At 34.1% G+C, this 18066-nt stretch overlaps 5 protein-coding genes across 5 annotated transcripts; 2 read left to right on the top strand and 3 right to left on the bottom strand.

The window, feature by feature from the left end:
• On the bottom strand, positions 512 to 1871 carry LOC109362268 (probable xyloglucan endotransglucosylase/hydrolase protein 23). Its single transcript, XM_019607944.1, has 3 exons — positions 1517 to 1871; positions 1233 to 1426; positions 512 to 1089 (listed from the first exon to the last, which is right to left on the bottom strand). The coding sequence occupies exons 1-3, from the start codon at positions 1790 to 1792 to the stop codon at positions 696 to 698; spliced, it is 864 nt and encodes a 287-aa protein (XP_019463489.1). The 5' UTR covers positions 1793 to 1871; the 3' UTR covers positions 512 to 695.
• Positions 4935 to 6155, top strand: LOC109362266 (probable xyloglucan endotransglucosylase/hydrolase protein 23). Its single transcript, XM_019607943.1, has 3 exons — positions 4935 to 5300; positions 5404 to 5597; positions 5711 to 6155. The coding sequence occupies exons 1-3, from the start codon at positions 5019 to 5021 to the stop codon at positions 6108 to 6110; spliced, it is 876 nt and encodes a 291-aa protein (XP_019463488.1). The 5' UTR covers positions 4935 to 5018; the 3' UTR covers positions 6111 to 6155.
• On the bottom strand, positions 8512 to 9225 carry LOC109361935. Its single transcript, XM_019607462.1, has one exon. The coding sequence runs from the start codon at positions 9223 to 9225 to the stop codon at positions 8512 to 8514; it is 714 nt and encodes a 237-aa protein (XP_019463007.1).
• LOC109363099 (probable xyloglucan endotransglucosylase/hydrolase protein 23) lies at positions 12515 to 13850 on the bottom strand. Its single transcript, XM_019609282.1, has 3 exons — positions 13480 to 13850; positions 13183 to 13376; positions 12515 to 13069 (listed from the first exon to the last, which is right to left on the bottom strand). The coding sequence occupies exons 1-3, from the start codon at positions 13759 to 13761 to the stop codon at positions 12670 to 12672; spliced, it is 876 nt and encodes a 291-aa protein (XP_019464827.1). The 5' UTR covers positions 13762 to 13850; the 3' UTR covers positions 12515 to 12669.
• On the top strand, positions 15925 to 17438 carry LOC109361615 (probable xyloglucan endotransglucosylase/hydrolase protein 23). The gene is made up of 3 exons (XM_019607125.1): positions 15925 to 16275; positions 16587 to 16780; positions 16887 to 17438. The coding sequence occupies exons 1-3, from the start codon at positions 16000 to 16002 to the stop codon at positions 17281 to 17283; spliced, it is 867 nt and encodes a 288-aa protein (XP_019462670.1). The 5' UTR covers positions 15925 to 15999; the 3' UTR covers positions 17284 to 17438.

The raw sequence follows: 18066 nt of genomic DNA, 5'->3' as shown, positions 1-18066 counted from the left end.
ATCGAATACTCAAATAGAGAAATAGTAAATATTTTTGCTGCATGTTTAGCGTGTTACATCCGTATCCAGTTGTTTACATCTCGATCATAGTAATCTCTGAATAGGTGGAAGAATCTTAGATATGACAATTTCTTTTTTAGGTCTTTAATATGGTGAGAAATTATATTGGTTAGTTCAAAAATCAATGATCGACGTTTAACAACTCCATATGTAATTCATTATACATGTAAAGGCATATATCTTAGCATAACCTAAAATGTTGATTTTACCAATGACTATTTTTACATTTTACATAATAAATTTTGAAGTACACGTTGAAATCCTTAATTATGATCTACAGTGCAAATATTTTTTTAAACTACTATATATCACCAATTATGTGTGACTTGATATTGCATGAGTAAATCACATCACATAGTTTTACACACTGATATAACAAAATAAATCATATTCCAATACTATTTTAATAGTTAATAGTAAGTACAATTTGTAAAAAGAAAAATCAAACGAATATAAAAATTAATCTATTAAATTTATAAGAAACAATTTGGATTTGGCTCTACACGTGATACTCATATTTTACATGGTACAAAGTCACAAACAGCAAACAAACATAAAGAAAGAATAAAAGAATAATACATAGGATTATATTATATTTCTCTATTCTAAGCGTGCATGATGTAATTGTTGAAGAACTAGGAGCGTGTGCATTCAAGTGGTAGACCCTGTGGAAACCTCTTCTTATCCACACAGTAATTGTAAATCATGTAATTCTTCTGTACCCATCGCAGCCTTTGTTGACCACTTATATCCAACTCTTGCCTTAGCCATGCAGAGGAAGATGAACCAGAATTTGATTTACATGATGATTTTCCACCACTCCATACACAAGCATTTGCATTGAAGTTCCTATATGATGCAGTGAATGGAGCTTTTGACCAATCTGTCTTAATGAGTCCACCCCTTGTAGCCCAATTATCTGCATTCCATAAGCTTGAGTATATCCTCATTGCTTGATTCTTTGGAAATGGAACTCCAATTGATTCCAAATTCTTAAACTCTCTTATTGGGGTGCCATCAACTGAGAAGCTGAAAGAAACACATGGACAATAATGTAACCAATTAGTAACTTAATTAATGAGTTACACATTTAATAATATATTGAATATATGAGCTAGCTAGATAGGTGTAATTTTATATAGGACTAGTTAATGAGGAGATTGTATACTTACACAATGTGTTGAGGATTCCAGAGAATAGAATAAGTGTGAAAATCTGCAGTTGGGTCAAACCAAAGATAGAATTGTTGCTCCCTATTGCCCTTGCCTTGGCTGAACACATTGGTGTGTAGAATATATGGATCACCACTTAGGTTCCCCAAGAATTCGAAATCAATCTCATCCCAATTTGATCCCTTTGAGGATAGCTGGTAAAAAAAGAAAGAAACATTCATTCATTTGTTAATCTCTTACAAAAAAAATGAGTAGTAATAAGTGTGTGTTTATATAAAACTTACATAATAGGCTGTGACAGTGCCAGCAGAGTTTCCAGGAACCAACTTGAGTTGCATATCAATCTTGCCATATAGATATTCATTCTTAGACTGAAATCCAGAGCCAGAAGCTTTGTCAAGGGAAAGAGTGAGAAGATTGTTGTTGTTGAGTATTTTAGCACGACCATCTCCCCATGTAATCTGAAAGTCTTGGTTGAAGTTACTAGCACCACAGAGAACAATATAAAGGCTCACAAGCAGAAGAGTAAAAAGAAGGCTTAAAGAAGTGGTAGAAGCCATTAAGAAGAATCTGTTTTTTTTCTTCTTTTCTTTCAATATAAGTGTAAGCTAAGAAATTAAGTACTTGTGATGAATGTGGTGTTAAGCTTGAAAGGGTTTAAGCATTATATATAGTAGCGGGAAGTTAAAATAGTTTGTATGGGTTTGCAGCATCAAGTAGTAAAGGAAGAAGGGTAGGAAGGTGCCTGTTAAGTAAGGTGTAGATAGTTGTATGGGTAATTAAGAAGAAAGCTGTCAAAAGCTGAAAAGCTCTAAAGGTCAAAATCAACTTTATTGTATATTTAATCAATGAATATCAATATCAGTACAAGTTGGTAAAGGTTATATTGGGGCAGGGTAGAGGGTATATTATATTATAATGCATGGTTTTTAGGACTTGACGCAGTCCCTATCGTCATGTCATTAAGTATATACCTTCCATAGAGTTGTACATTGTTATTTAGTAGTTGTTGCCAGGTAAGACTGGTATGGTTGAAGTGGTAAAAGTTGTATGGACTGTGACATAACTAAGCACATAATTTTGAAATAACAAAGAATTAAGATTCTCTCCTAGAGGGTAAAGTACAAGATGAAGATTTTTGGTAGAAAAAAAACTTAGAAAGTATAAAGTTTCTTCATATTCTAATATGAGATACTTTAATACGTGAAAGGATCTCAAGTAAATAATAAGGAAAATATATATTGTTTTAAAATATATCCTAAAGTCTGTCCGAAATCAATCATATTATGTCACGTCAGTTAAAAAAATTAAATATTCATGGGTTTATTAATTTTATTTTATTATAATTGGTTAAGGACAGATTTGGGGACAGGTTTGAAGATAGCAGATCTCATCTAAATGATAAAGAGAACTTAAGATAGTCGGATGGATACTCTGAATTGATGTTTTTTATAATTTATATTATTATTATAGTTAAAAAGCTTTATTTACCTAATATATTTGTCTATATGTGTTGTTGCAATATATTTTAATTATTTTATATTATATTAAGGCGATGAATATGAGTAAAAAATTTAAACTTACTTTTTAGTCTGGTCATCAAATTCTATGAATATCCAATAGTTTAGATCTACTCACTAATTTAAATCATTAAATTTTCCTAAAATTAATCACTACTATAAAGAGTAAGTTTAAAAAAATTATAAAAATAAGTGAATCCTCAATCATATTTTAGAATTGGATACAAGAAATGTATGATAAATATCGTAGTTGATAGGATCAATGAATGAATGTCCTTTACGGACGCCACATACGACTTTACCGTAGGAGACAACAAAAGCAAATTATGAGTAAATTATGAATTACACAAACTATTCCTTACTTTTATATATATATATATATAAATCTATAATTTTTATATTTTCATTATAATGACCACTCAATATGAAAAATAAGTGTAATTTTTTGAACAAAAAATGTGATAAATGTAATTAAGTTAAATAAAATATGATATATTGTGGAGACAAGTCCAAATAATATATGAGTCGATACTTCTTTATTATTTTTGGTTCGTCGCGATATAGTATAAGAGCGATTTAAATAATATCTTTTAAAAATTATTGATGAATTTTGTAACAAAAAATAATGAAGATACATTGATTTGTATATTATTTGAATTTTTCTCACAATATACCATGTTTTGTTTAACTTAATTACATTTATCACATTTGTTTAAAAGAATACACTTATTTCTCATATAGTGGTGAAATTAGGGGAGGTTTGTGTGTATAGAAAAGTGAGTGATAATTTATGTAATTTCACTAAAACGTAAGAGATGTCAGTATAATTAACTTATTAATTATTTATTAAATATTGTTTTGGTGCGTGCTGGCGGTTATGATCAGCATTAATGTGCATCTCTAATTTGTCATTGAAATGAAAGTTAGAGAGAAAATTAATTAATAAAAGTGTAAAGGTATTTAAATACAGTGTTGGTGTGGCTTTCCATGGAAGATAAAATCATATGTAATATTTCATCTGCGGGTTAATGATTAATCATCTCTTATATTCTTAAATTTTGAAATAGGTTTTGTGTTTTAAACACTACCTAAGAAATTTGATTTTTTAAGTTTTAAGGAGAAAAATAAAAACCCTGACACTATATATTCCATTCTTAAAAACCTTACAATTTTATTTATACCCTAATTTTATTTTATGCACTACTTGTTTTTTGGGTACAATAACATAAAAAGTCATAATAATAAATATGTTTACAAAAAATTCTAGTAACTAAAAAAATGACGACTTTCTTGTTTTAATGCCTACAAATTTTATTATCTTTTATTGTTCCTACATTCTGAAGTATTTAGTTCTAGTTCTAGCCATCAATTATGTGTTGATGGTTTAATTTCATAATTTTGTCACACCAACAAATAATAGGACACATGTCAGTGGTGTTGTCCACACATCATCACACTTAGGGTGTAATTAACAATCCTTTAAAGATGCTTATATAAGTTAGTGAATAAACATATTGATCTAAAATAAGTTTATAATCATCTTTAGCTAGAGAGGATTTTCAGAAAAAGCGTGACCTTTATAAGTGGTATTTTGATTAGCTCTTGTGAATTATTCCTTTAAGTTATGTCATTCAAACACTTTCAACCATTTGACCATTTTAGCCTATTTACCGGCTACTTTTAACAAACGCATCTCCTTGTGTCAGCTCAAGCCTCTCACATTTTTAATAGAATGAGATAATTATTATGTATCTATGGGTTAAGGTAAAAGCATAAGAAGAACAATATAAAACCACCAGTGTTTAATCTGAACATGAATGGCATTGTGGCGGTGTAACCGTGTTTTGTTTGGTATACTTACTGGCTTGGTGCTTATATTCCTACCCACTGAATATTGACCCCACTAACGCACCAACTTGGTGATTGCGTTTTGCTATAGAAAATGAAAAAGCGCGTCCTAATATCACAGGTTCACAACCAAACCACTTCCAACATCATTTGTTGATTTGGTTGTGCTACTAGAAGCGACAAACAATGGAACATTAGTACATGACAGCCAATCACTAATACTATTTAATATTCGGAAACCCAACAACTACACCTTCCATAGCTCCTTCCTTAACCTTTGAACAACTATAAATACCACTCTTACTTCTCTGCCAAAATCATCCCTTCAACCCTTCAACCCTTCAACCCTTCATCACTCTCTCACCTGAAAAAAAATACATTACTACTAGTAAGCTACGTATACAAATTGATATCAGTTATGGCATCTTCTTGTTGCAATTGTTCAACAATAACTATCCTCTCTTTATTGGCATTGTCATATTTTATGGTAGCTTCAGCTGGCGACTTGAACCAAGATTTTGATATTACTTGGGGTGATGGCCGTGCCAAAATACTCAACAATGGCGAGCTTCTCACCCTTTCACTTGACAAAGCCTCTGGCTCTGGTTTTCAGTCTAAGAAAGAGTATCTCTATGGAAAGATTGATATGCAGCTTAAACTTGTTGCTGGAAACTCTGCTGGCACTGTCACCGCATATTATGTAAGTACCCTAACGCTTCATATATGTCTTAATGTTAATTCTCCCAATATATAGTTTCGAATTCCTCTTGTTTCTTCTTCTAAATTTGGTTTATGTAACACAGTTATCATCAAAAGGCTCAAACTGGGATGAGATTGACTTCGAATTCTTGGGGAATTTGAGTGGTGACCCATATATCCTTCACACCAATGTGTTTAGCCAAGGCAAAGGTAATAGAGAGCAACAATTCTACCTATGGTTTGACCCAACTGCTGATTTTCACACCTACTCAATCCTCTGGAACCCCCAACGCATTGTGTAAGTTACTCTTATCTAATGCAATCCTCAAAATATAAAAAATAAAATGAACATGTTCTTTTGCCTTGTGCTGGAAGTAATGTAACTAAAAAACTCTGTTTCCTCTGTTTCAGTTTTTCTGTGGATGGTACCCCAATAAGAGAATTCAAGAACTCAGAGTCAATTGGAGTTCCATTCCCAAAGAACCAAGCAATGAGGATATACTCGAGTCTGTGGAATGCAGATGATTGGGCCACAAGGGGAGGGCTTGTTAAGACAGATTGGACTCAAGCTCCTTTCACTGCTTCATATAGAAACTTCAATGCCAATGCTTGCACTGTTTCATCTGGAACATCTTCTTGTTCTTCAAATACTGCATCTTCTTCAAACAATGCCTCTTGGCTCTCTGAAGAGCTTGATTCAACTAGTAATGATAGGCTCAAGTGGGTTCAGAGTAATTACATGATATACAATTACTGCACTGATGCTAAAAGATTTCCACAGGGCTTTCCTCCGGAATGCAAAAGTGCTTAGGGAAGCAACGCTTCTATAGATAGTGTGTGCTCACTTTTTTTCTTACCTTTTTCTCGTGTGTAATTTTCATAATTTTATTCTCATTCATTATTCATTATTCATTATTGAAAGCTTTCATTTTTCTATTCAAATAAAGGATCAAAGTGAAATGGCTACTCTCCCTTACGACTTTGGATATGATTTATAAGCCACGAAAATAGGAAAACCTACTTTATAAGATCAGGGATCTAAGCTTTATAAATACTTGATAGATCATATTCTTAGTTGAAGTTAGATTTGTCTCTCATTACAGTCTCGTACTTAGGACTTAATATCTTGAACGTGAAGTTTGGATATAATCTTTATTTTATAAGTTTTGTCATTAATAATTAGTTTTGAGGGGGAATAATTAAATCCATGTTATTTTTGTCATTAATAATTAGTTTTGAGATCAAACTTTAATATGATATTAGAGTCAAAACCTAACTTCTCTAATTGTTATGGGCAAAAAATGTCTTTTAGTCATGGATCAAAGATAATCATTCACCTGGTTCGATAGACGTTTGTGGAGTGCGTATGTTGGGAAGTAAGTCTCACATTAACTACCTCAATGTCATAGTTTAAATATCTATTGAGTCACTTATATCATTGTGAGTTTATTTTGAAATGAAACTTTGACATAGTAAGTCCAAAGTCCAACTTCACTCTCATTAGGTAATCTTTCGTCTACTCCTAGAGATTTATGTGTATGTGATATGTTGAAAAATTAATCTTACATCGCCTACTTTATTATCTTGAAACGAATAAAATACATAATTTCTCTCATTGCCAATTGGTTTTGAGATAAAACTTTAATTTTTTCCAGCAATTTCCTAAAAGATTCTCTAATCAATTGATTGAATAACTTCTGGAATTAATTTTGTTTATTATCCAACTTAGATTTTACAAGGAAGAAGAGAAAAATATATAAAGAAACTAAAGGAAGTTTTCCTAACTAACTTAACCAACTGAAAAGGATAAAAATAGCAAGTTGGGCCTAAGAGTAACAAGGCCCAATCCGAAAATAGAGGATAAACAAATGAGTATGAGCCTAATTATTTTCTTCCTTCTTCATAATTGCATAATTTCTTCCTTCTTCATCTTCCTTCTTCCTTATCACATTATGAGGATCATGTCCTAACTCCAACAGCCCCCCACAAGCTGGAATGTGTATGTTTAACATTCCAAGCTTGGAGTGAAGCTTGCGAAAAAGAGATGGAGATAGTGCCTTGGTGAATATGTCAGCTGTTTGAGAGAGACTTGGAATAGAAAGTAAGTGAATGAGTCCTGATTGTATTTTCTCCCTTTCTGAGTGGCAGTTTACTTCGATGTGCTTGGTTCTCTCATGGAAGATGGGATTTGCAACTATGTGAATGGCAGATTCATTGTCACAAAACAGAGCTATGAGTTCTGGATGAGCAATCCTCAAATCCTTCATGAGATAGGCAAGCCACTGAGCTTCAGAGGTAGCTAATGCTATTGCCCTGTATTCGGCTTCAGCAGAAGATCTAGCCACAACTTGTTGCTTCTTGTTTTTCCATGATATAAGTGCATTGCCAAGGTAAAAGCAATATCCTGAAATAGATTTTCTAGAGTCAGGGCATCCTGCCCAATCTGAATCAGTGTATCCCCTTACCCTGAAGTCACAACCTGCAGGGAAAAAAATTCCAGTACTAATTGAACCCTTGAGATACCTCAGTACTCTCTTAGTTGCTTCATAATGAAGGTTAGTGGGTTTGGATACAAACTGGCTCAAATGGCCAACACAAAAACTAATATCAGGTCTTGAATGAGTTAAATATAACATCTTACCTATGAGTCTTCGGTATGCAGTGGGATCATTCAGAGGAACTCCACTTTCTATGCTGATTAGTTTTCCTGCATATGCCATTGGTGTGGAGCAAGGCTTACTAGCTAGCATACCAGTTTCTTCGAGGAGATCAAGGATATATTTTCTCTAATATAGAGAAATCCCTTTGTTGGACCTGGCTATTTCCATACCTAAGAAAAATTTTAATTGCCCAAGGTCCTTTATGCTGAACCTTTTATTGACAAGATGTTTCATGTCATCAATCTCATTGATGCTAGTACCTGCTAGAACAAGATCATTGACATACACTAGTATACATGTGAAGCTAAACTCAGTGGATTTAATGAACAAGGATTGGTCAGCAAATGCCTTCTCATAACCTGTTTGTAATAGGAAATATGTTAACTTGGCATGCCACTGCCTACTAGCTTGTTTGAGCCCATATAAAGACTTCTCAAGCTTGAAAACAAGATTGGGATTGCCAACTGTTAAGCCTTGAGGAACCTTCATGTAGACCTCCTCCTTTAAGTCACCATGGAGGAAAGCTATATTGACATCTAGCTGATGTAGGTGCTATTTGTTGGCTGAGGCTAAAGCAAGGATGACCCTAATGGTGGTCATCTTGACTACAGGGCTAAAGGTTTGCACGTAGTCCACTCTTTCAGTTTGGGTAAAGCTCTTGGCAACAAGTCTTTCCGTGTGCCTTTCAATAGAGCCATCTGCCTTATATTTCAGTTTAAAAACCCATTTGCATCCTATTGCTCTTTTGTCTTTAGGTAAAGTAGTTACTATCCAAGTTTTATTGTGATCTAGGGCTCCCAACTCTTGCTTAATTGCATTTTTCCAGCATATATATTTGACAACATCATTATAAGTTTTAGGTTCCACATTGGAAGATATGCTAAGAGAAAAGTGTTTGTGAGCTAAAGACAAATGTTCATAAGAAATGCTATTACATAGAGGATACCTTTCTTTTGAAGATTTTGATGAGTTTGAAAGAGAAGTGGAAGCAATTAGACTGCAATGGCAATCTTGTAAGTAATGAGGCCTGCTCCTATTTCTAGTGGACTTCCTAGGATTATTAGTTTCATTGGTGGTAATGTTCTCTTCATTAGTGATGACAGTAGGTTGAGTATCATTGTTGTGCTCATTCATTGAAGTCTCACAAGTCTCAGTAGGATGAGTATAGTTATGAGAATGGTGTGCAGGGAATTCCTCATTGATATTCTCAAAACAACTTGTTTCAGGATCAAGGCCACTACTCAGGTTTGCTAGGTAGTTTTCCATACAAGACACAAAAGGGGCTCTTATTGGATAGGTATCTACTTGGTTGCCTATTGATTAAGTAAATGGCATGTGCCATCACATAGTTCCAGAAACAGTGGGGAATTCTGGATTGGAAAATCAGAGATCTTGCAACATCAAGTATGAGTTAGCGTTTTCTCTCAACCATCCCATCTTGTTAAGTTTTAAGAAATATAACCATGTGAATCTAGACTTATCATAAACTATTGTCAAGAAATACATATGACCAATAGTACTTGGAGTGGAAAGAGGCCCCCATATATCCATGCGAAGTAAATCAAAGATGTAAGTAGGTTTAGAGATCCTATTATCATAAGGTAGGTTTCTTTGTTTAGCTAAATGGCAAATGTGACAAGGATCCATAGTCTTAGTACAAATAATGGAAGGGAAAACCTTCTGCATTGCTAACATCTTATTATGGAAAAGATGACCTAACCTATTATGCCAAACACTAGTGTCATATGTATTGAAACTATTGGCTGAACTGTTGAGTTTTTCTTTATGCATGATGGGTAAGGTCTTCACATGGCTCCTCATTGCATATAGTCCACTTCTCAGTTCAGCTACACCAATCATCTTCAATGATGGGAGATCCTGAATATGACAAACATTATTTAGAAAGTTAGCTGACATGGTGTTGTCTCAATCAGTTTTGATATGGAAATCAAGTTATAGGTGAAACAAGGAATGTATAATACATCAACCAAGTAAAGATGAGAAGAAAACACAATACTCCCTGAGATGTTGGTGGATATTTGACTGCCATTAGGCAGAGTTACATAAATGGTATTAATTTTCTTGTATGTTTGAAACTGTGAGAGGGTATGGCATATATGATCAGTGGCCCCTGTGTCAAAAAACCAGTCAAGACTTTTAGTACTGCAATTTAATATGTGCACTATACCTTTGCTATTGTCATTAAGATATGTAGAGTGTCTAGCAAACTGGTTTATGCTGTGCGTGATTGTAGGTTGTAATATGGACAGAAGGGTTTGATGTTGTTGAGGAGTGATGTTCACTCCTAATGTTGTCCCATTGCTAATCAGAGGTTGATCCTTTGTTTGTTCTTATGATGCAGAGTCATAAGGTTGAACCTCATTTATTCCAATGTTGTTAACAACATAACTTTTGAAATTTTCAGGGGGAAATCCACGCTTCATGAAACATTGATCAACTGTGTGGCCTGTCTTGTGGCAAAAAGTGCAAGCCTTGATTCCTCTCCCAATTGATGATCTACCCGAGTTTCTCCCTGGTTGGTATGCTCTTCCTCTGTTGAGTCTTGTGTCTCTCCCAATTTCATCATCATGATGCTCATTACTGGAAGCATTCATCAGAATTCTTGGCTCTCCTAATTGAGAGTTTATGTGTCTTTTTTGTTGTGTTAATAGGCAAAAGGCTTTGTTCATAGTAGGTAGTGGGTCCATCAACATAATTTCTGACCTCACTCCTTCATATTGGTCATTGAGACCATTTAGGAAGCAAATGACATAGTCATTCTCTCTATAGCCTTTTATAGTAGGTATTAGATCACATCTACATTTGTGTGTGCAAGAACATCTAGGAATTGGTCTAAAGTTATCCAATTCCTGCCATAAACCCTTAATGTGAGTGTGGTAAACCCCTATACTCATATTACCTTGCTTATAGGTGTAGATTTCTCTCAGCAATTGTGAAATTCGGAAGACATCTCCTTGGTAGTATCTCTCACGCAGATCTTGCCATATTTCCAGTGTCGTGTCCATCCAAAGGATGCTTTGAACAATAAATGCATCAATTGATTGAGTCAACCAAGAAACTACTAAAGTGTTACATCTGTCCCATGCGTTGAAGTATGGATCCTCGACCAAAGGTTTCGAGAGAGATCCATTGATGAATTGAAGCTTGTTCTTCGTTTTGATTGACATCCACATTGCATAAGACCAAGAGTTATAGTTCTCACCTTTGAGGGATTTAGAGACGAGGATGGCACATGGATTCTCATTGGGGCTCATGTAGTAAGGGGAACAAGGATCTTGTAGAGGATTTACTGGCTGAATTGCTCTATTCTCCATATCGTTGTAGGTGAACAAATGTTGCAGACGAAGAGTTGGAGAATAAGAAGAGAAGAAGGGGGAAGATTTAAGAATGTGATTCCTGAAGAAATTGACAGCGGAAGAATGGTATATCAGAGCCTAAGCTCTGATACCATGTTGAAGATCATGTACCCCATTGCAAGAATTGATTGAATAACTTTTTGAATTAATTTTGTTTATTATCCAACTTAGATTTTATAAGGAAGAAGAGGAAAATATATAAAGAAACTAAAGGAAGTTTTCCTAACTAACTTAACCAACTGAAAAGAATAAAAATAGCAAGTTGGGCCTAAGAGTAACAAGGCCCAATCCGAAAATAAAGGATAGACAAATGAGTATGAGCCTAATTATTTTCTTCCTTCTTCATAATTGCATAATTTCTTCCTTCTTCATCTTCCTTCTTCCTTATCACATTATGAGGATCATGTCCTAACTCCAACATAAGTACTCCTAAGATTTCAAGCTTCATAAAGCTTAGCCATTGTTAATTTTTGCTTTGAATGTGAAATACTAAAAATAATAGAAAAAGCTAAATTCTTTTTTCTATTAACAAAAAGTTTGAAATTGAGATAGAAAATTAATAACTATAGAAAGTATTCGGATTAATTCACAACAATTTATTAGCAGTTTGTTCAACCTTTTATTTATATTTATTTTAAAATTAATTAATTTTTATATTTTATCTGTTTTATTTTAATTTTATAATCACCACGTACAAAACAAGGAGATTACAAAATACATTGTTGGAAAAACAATCTCATAATTAAAGTTCTCCATAAACTAATATAGAAAGTGCCATTCAAATTTGATCCATATTGTACAACAAAAACTAAGATTATGACCCTCATTGACTTGGAGGTGAGCACACCTATTGGTTTCACGAAAGACAAACCTTAAGGAAATATTTCAAGCAAATGAAGGAGATAACGAATGTCTTGGACCAGAGCATAACAGTAATGTGAAGGAGAATATAACCCAATGATTTCTCAGGTAATTATAATGTGTAGAATCATTGCATGATAAATTTTTCATATTTTCCTTGCGATATATAGGATCTGCAGTTGATGATGTGTTAAAGAGTAAGCTATTGATTTCACTCCTAACTAAGCTTAGACCTTGGAAATTTTCTTGTCCTAACCTCAGTCCACATTATTAGTCTGATAGCCAAGGTATGAAACGGCATAAGAAATTAAAGGAAGAATTAACCATTTGAATTAATGATGATCTGTATTATTCTGTAATATAAATAATATGTGACTCGAACAATAAATGAAAGAATATCATATAGGAAATTACAGAAGAAAAAGAAGAAAAAAATTGCAATGTCATGTACTTCTATAGAAGCGTTGCTTCCCTAAGCACTTTTGCATTCCGGAGGAAAGCCCTGTGGAAATCTTTTAGCATCAGTGCAGTAATTGTATATCATGTAATTACTCTGAACCCACTTGAGCCTATCATTACTAGTTGAATCAAGCTCTTCAGAGAGCCAAGAGGCATTGTTTGAAGAAGATGCAGTATTTGAAGAACAAGAAGATGTTCCAGATGAAACAGTGCAAGCATTGGCATTGAAGTTTCTATATGAAGCAGTGAAAGGAGCTTGAGTCCAATCTGTCTTAACAAGCCCTCCCCTTGTGGCCCAATCATCTGCATTCCACAGACTCGAGTATATCCTCATTGCTTGGTTCTTTGGGAATGGAACTCCAATTGACTCTGAGTTCTTGAATTCTCTTATTGGGGTACCATCCACAGAAAAACTGAAACAGAGGAAACAGAGTTTTTTAGTTACATTACTTCCAGCACAAGGCAAAAGAACATGTTCATTTTATTTTTTATATTTTGAGGATTGCATTAGATAAGAGTAACTTACACAATGCGTTGGGGGTTCCAGAGGATTGAGTAGGTGTGAAAATCAGCAGTTGGGTCAAACCATAGGTAGAATTGTTGCTCTCTATTACCTTTGCCTTGGCTAAACACATTGGTGTGAAGGATATATGGGTCACCACTCAAATTCCCCAAGAATTCGAAGTCAATCTCATCCCAGTTTGAGCCTTTTGATGATAACTGTGTTACATAAACCAAATTTAGAAGAAGAAACAAGAGGAATTCGAAACTATATATTGGGAGAATTAACATTAAGACATATATGAAGCGTTAGGGTACTTACATAATATGCGGTGACAGTGCCAGCAGAGTTTCCAGCAACAAGTTTAAGCTGCATATCAATCTTTCCATAGAGATACTCTTTCTTAGACTGAAAACCAGAGCCAGAGGCTTTGTCAAGTGAAAGGGTGAGAAGCTCGCCATTGTTGAGTATTTTGGCACGGCCATCACCCCAAGTAATATCAAAATCTTGGTTCAAGTCGCCAGCTGAAGCTACCATAAAATATGACAATGCCAATAAAGAGAGGATAGTTATTGTTGAACAATTGCAACAAGAAGATGCCATAACTGATATCAATTTGTATACGTAGCTTACTAGTAGTAATGTATTTTTTTTCAGGTGAGAGAGTGATGAAGGGTTGAAGGGTTGAAGGGTTGAAGGGATGATTTTGGCAGAGAAGTAAGAGTGGTATTTATAGTTGTTCAAAGGTTAAGGAAGGAGCTATGGAAGGTGTAGTTGTTGGGTTTCCGAATATTAAATAGTATTAGTGATTGGCTGTCATGTACTAATGTTCCATTGTTTGTCGCTTCTAGTAGCACAACCAAATCAACAAATGATGTTGGAAGTGGTTTGGTTGTGAACCTGTGATATTAGGACGCGCTTTTTCATTTTCTATAGCAAAACGCAATCACCAAGTTGGTGCGTTAGTGGGGTCAATATTCAGTGGGTAGGAATATAAGCACCAAGCCAGTAAGTATACCAAACAAAACACGGTTACACCGCCACAATGCCATTCATGTTCAGATTAAACACTGGTGGTTTTATATTGTTCTTCTTATGCTTTTACTTTAGCCTCTGCGTCGTGATCACTAATTTACTAAGAATTGTATGTCAATGTCAATTAGTATAACCTTCTGTTAATTCGGTTAGTAATGGTAATCTTGTGTACAACTAAATTTCACTACAAAATCCTGTTTCTTTTCCAAAATGAAAATTGTCTATTTTGTTGTTAACTTTTATTATGCAGTACTAAATATACATACCGCTCTCCTCTTCTAAAAAAATATATATATCTCAGTCTAAAACTTTTGACAGATTATTCTTTGAAGTTATGATTTAAGTAAATTATCTGTATGAAGTTGATTCATTATGACCCACTATATTCTCGTCTCAACTCAAATATGGAAAATATATTATAAAAAAATGGAAAAATATATAACAAAGTAGTAAATGTTTCTTTCTATTTCACCAAGTTTCAAAGTCAAGTGATTGGGTAGGAAGAAAACCTTGCTTGGACTGTTATCCTCGTTATATTGCCAATGTTTCTCACTCAAAACATGATCACTTCTTATAAAGAAGTATAACTGTGGCTAGAAAAATATTGAAAATATATTTGTCTCTCGTTGTAGAAATTAAAGAGAGAACAAAGTAAACTATCCATAATATTCAAAGGATTTGCTAGTTTCCACGGACATGTTCAATTTTTTTTTATATGACAACATGATACTACCATCATTATCATTGACAACATTACCAACTTTAGGAATAGAACTTAACATTATAATTCTGTTTTGAATTATTTGCACAGTCCAAACATAATATTTGTGAATTCAACCAATTCGAGTTTGGCAAACATTATAATTACAATTCTAATTAACAACTCCAATTGTATATCACTCCAATGTAATGCTAAAACATATTATTCAACGAAGTGTTATGCGTGTACGTTTTGTTGAATAACTTTGATGTTTCACCTCATTTGACCCATGAGAAATGTAAAATGAAAGAAGGGTTCTTCTTAATTGACCTTGGATAATAAGATCCTAATCCTCCGTTGTTTCCCACCCTTCTCTTAACACAAATTTAAGTTGATCGGTTCAACGGGTCCAAGACTTAAATAAGTGGTGTCAAAGAAGACATGTGTATCTAGATTAGGAATAAATAAACTACCTCTCTAGTCTCCTTTTAGAATTATCCCCTTCTAGTAACAAAGTATCTCTTTTTTTGGCTACCAGTAATTGCTAGAGTACATTATATTGGGCAAGTTTAGTTGTGAATTCTAATTGTAATCATGATGATTCTTTGAATCATAATTCTCAATTATGAAAGGAATTTTGTGTTGTTTGAAGCTGCAAGATGGAGTAGATAGAAACCAAAGTAGTACAACTTTCTAGAACTCTGCCACTGATTTTACAAAGCCCACAAGGTCCCCTGGAAGATACCAGAACCAGAGTTTTATTTTACAATAAAAGATAAAGTGACAGCACTTTGGGTTGGAACTAAGAATCAATAACTTCACACGTTTATAAGAGCCAAACCTAGGAACTCAGAACCACTGTTATGTTTAAAATAATGCCTTCCTCAGAAAGCACCACGTAATGAACCACTTAAAAACTTGGGATTACTATTATGCAAAGTAAGTGAATTCAATTGCGGTCCAGCTATTTAGTTCAAACTTCACCCCACCAACCAAATTTTATTATTCGAATATATTCCAATGCCTCAGAAAGCCTCACAAGGACTACTATAAATTAAACCTATTCAGCAAATAACATAGCTGCATAATATTACATTTTTTTCCCAATGGCTGTTTTCTCTTCTGTTGCGTTTGTTATAGCGTTTCTAATATTTACACCTTCTATGGTTGCCTTTGCTGGTATTAACTTGTACCAACATGTTGACATTACTTGGGGAGATGGAAGGGGTAAGATTGTGAACAATGGTCAGCTTCTTACTTTGTCCCTTGACAGTGCCTCTGGCTCTGGCTTTCAATCCAAGAATGAGTTTCTATATAGCAAGATTGACACGGAAATCAAACTTGTCCCTGGGAATTCCGCCGGCACTGTCACTGCTTATTACGTGAGTTGCTTAATCAATCTTATTCATCTAATTGAATAACAAGATAAGATAAGGACAACATCAGTTCTTGTTTTTCTTTCTGTCATAGAACGAACATAAAACTAAGTGACAGATAAAATTAAATATGTAGGTAAATGTAAATAACTGTGGAACATTTACTAAAAGATTAATATTGACGTGACTTGAATAACTATGAATCCAAAAGAGTGCCATGTAAATAATAATATGCTCAACTCTCACAAATGAACATGCCTGATGGCTACACATGAATCATGAACTTCATTCTAATATGTAATTTGTGGATCATGTAGTTACGTTCAGAAGGGTTATCTTGGGATGAGTTAGACTTTGAGTTCCTAGGAAATTTGAGTGGTGATCCTTATATAGTTCATACTAATGTATACACCCAAGGCAAAGGTAACAGAGAGCAGCAATTTTACCTTTGGTTTGACCCAACTGCAGATTTTCACACCTATTCCATTCACTGGAGTCCTGTAAATGTTGTGTAAGTTTATAAAACCCACAGTTATATATGTCCTGCATTGAAATCTATAATCTTAAACTTCATTAACTTGACTTATAAGAATAATTGATTTTATATTATTTTTCAGGTTCTATGTTGATGGGAAACCAATTAGGGAGTTCAAGAACTTGGAGGGTGCAGGTGTTCCTTACCCAAAGAACCAGCCTATGAGATTATACTCAAGTCTCTGGAATGCTGATGATTGGGCAACAAGAGGAGGAATTGTGAAAACAGATTGGAGTCAAGCTCCATTCACTGCTTCTTTCAGGAACTTCAGTGCAAATGGTTGTGTTTGGTCTAATGGTGTTTCTTCTTGCAACTCAAACTCTGCTCATAATGCTTGGCTCTCTCAACAGTTTGACTCTACAAGCCTGAAGAGGCTAAAATGGTTTCGGAAAAATTACATGATTTACAATTACTGCACAGATACTAAGCGATTCCCTGAAGGCCTCCCTGTTGAATGCACAATCCGCACCAACTCATAGGATAGTTCATCATGCTCTTGCATATGTTTGTGTCTTATTTTCTTCACATTATATCATTTTGCAATTCTTTTTGCTGTTTGATTTGAGTTATATTCAGATGTCAACGTCATGTAATAGTGTTAGTTATTAATTGAAGTACAAAAGAATAAAATGGCATACTATATTCTCGAGCAAGAAAAACAACACCACGAATCTAGTGCATCATGGTATTTATGTCATTTTAGACATGAGTTATAAACACTTAGAAGTTAAAAACAGGGCTTGCCCCAAAGTGATGACAAGGCTGGATGGAACTTTGTACCACTCCATTACCCTTGTTTTTCATTGGTCGGAAAAGTAAAACATGAATTAAATATATATTAACTTTATATTTTTTGACCAATGAGAAACAGGAGGTACATAGAATAATACAAAGTTTATGATAGAAGATGTGCTCTCGGGCTGGAAATTAGTTGGGAGGGAGTATTTAAAATCAGTTGAAATTAGTTGGATCACAGAAGTGACAATAAGTATGGTTGCTTGGTTATATATTAATGACCATTTGCCTTGTAGATTGATTAAAGCAGATAGTGCCCTTTCTAATTTCGTCCCATATGATATGCGTATGAGTAGGATCACCTTGTACATGTTCAAAACAGGTTAATGAGAAAATTGAAAATCACTTTCCAACTACTATTTTGCATACAAGGAAGAAAGACACTTTCTATTAAAAATGGTTTAGTATTAATTTCTTTGTAGGAAATAGGAACACGTTGTTGGGCAAATAGAAGGACCATTCAATTC

Source organism: Lupinus angustifolius, chromosome LG12, assembly GCF_001865875.1.
Source record: "Lupinus angustifolius cultivar Tanjil chromosome LG12, LupAngTanjil_v1.0, whole genome shotgun sequence".
Taxonomy (NCBI): Eukaryota; Viridiplantae; Streptophyta; class Magnoliopsida; order Fabales; family Fabaceae; genus Lupinus; species Lupinus angustifolius.
Note: the sequence above shows the minus strand (reverse complement) of the source record. Positions and strands in the feature narration are given on the sequence as shown.

What these genes read in the sequence shown, in the direction of transcription:
- LOC109362268 (XM_019607944.1), bottom strand. Translation starts at nt 1,792, where the DNA reads ATGGCTTCTACCACTTCTTTAAGCCTTCTTTTTACTCTTCTGCTTGTG. An exon ending in GCACTGTCACAGCCTATTAT is followed by an intron (nt 1,427 to 1,516) that starts GTAAGTTTTATA and finishes TTTTTTTACCAG; the next exon opens with CTATCCTCAAAGGGATCAAA. An exon ending in TGGAATCCTCAACACATTGT is followed by an intron (nt 1,090 to 1,232) that starts GTAAGTATACAA and finishes TGTTTCTTTCAG; the next exon opens with CTTCTCAGTTGATGGCACCC.
- LOC109362266 (XM_019607943.1), top strand. Translation starts at nt 5,019, where the DNA reads ATGGCATCTTCTTGTTGCAATTGTTCAACAATAACTATCCTCTCTTTA. An exon ending in GCACTGTCACCGCATATTAT is followed by an intron (nt 5,301 to 5,403) that starts GTAAGTACCCTA and finishes TATGTAACACAG; the next exon opens with TTATCATCAAAAGGCTCAAA. An exon ending in TGGAACCCCCAACGCATTGT is followed by an intron (nt 5,598 to 5,710) that starts GTAAGTTACTCT and finishes CCTCTGTTTCAG; the next exon opens with TTTTTCTGTGGATGGTACCC.
- LOC109361935 (XM_019607462.1), bottom strand. Translation starts at nt 9,225, where the DNA reads ATGGAAAACTACCTAGCAAACCTGAGTAGTGGCCTTGATCCTGAAACA.
- LOC109363099 (XM_019609282.1), bottom strand. Translation starts at nt 13,761, where the DNA reads ATGGCATCTTCTTGTTGCAATTGTTCAACAATAACTATCCTCTCTTTA. An exon ending in GCACTGTCACCGCATATTAT is followed by an intron (nt 13,377 to 13,479) that starts GTAAGTACCCTA and finishes TATGTAACACAG; the next exon opens with TTATCATCAAAAGGCTCAAA. An exon ending in TGGAACCCCCAACGCATTGT is followed by an intron (nt 13,070 to 13,182) that starts GTAAGTTACTCT and finishes CCTCTGTTTCAG; the next exon opens with TTTTTCTGTGGATGGTACCC.
- LOC109361615 (XM_019607125.1), top strand. Translation starts at nt 16,000, where the DNA reads ATGGCTGTTTTCTCTTCTGTTGCGTTTGTTATAGCGTTTCTAATATTT. An exon ending in GCACTGTCACTGCTTATTAC is followed by an intron (nt 16,276 to 16,586) that starts GTGAGTTGCTTA and finishes TGGATCATGTAG; the next exon opens with TTACGTTCAGAAGGGTTATC. An exon ending in TGGAGTCCTGTAAATGTTGT is followed by an intron (nt 16,781 to 16,886) that starts GTAAGTTTATAA and finishes ATTATTTTTCAG; the next exon opens with GTTCTATGTTGATGGGAAAC.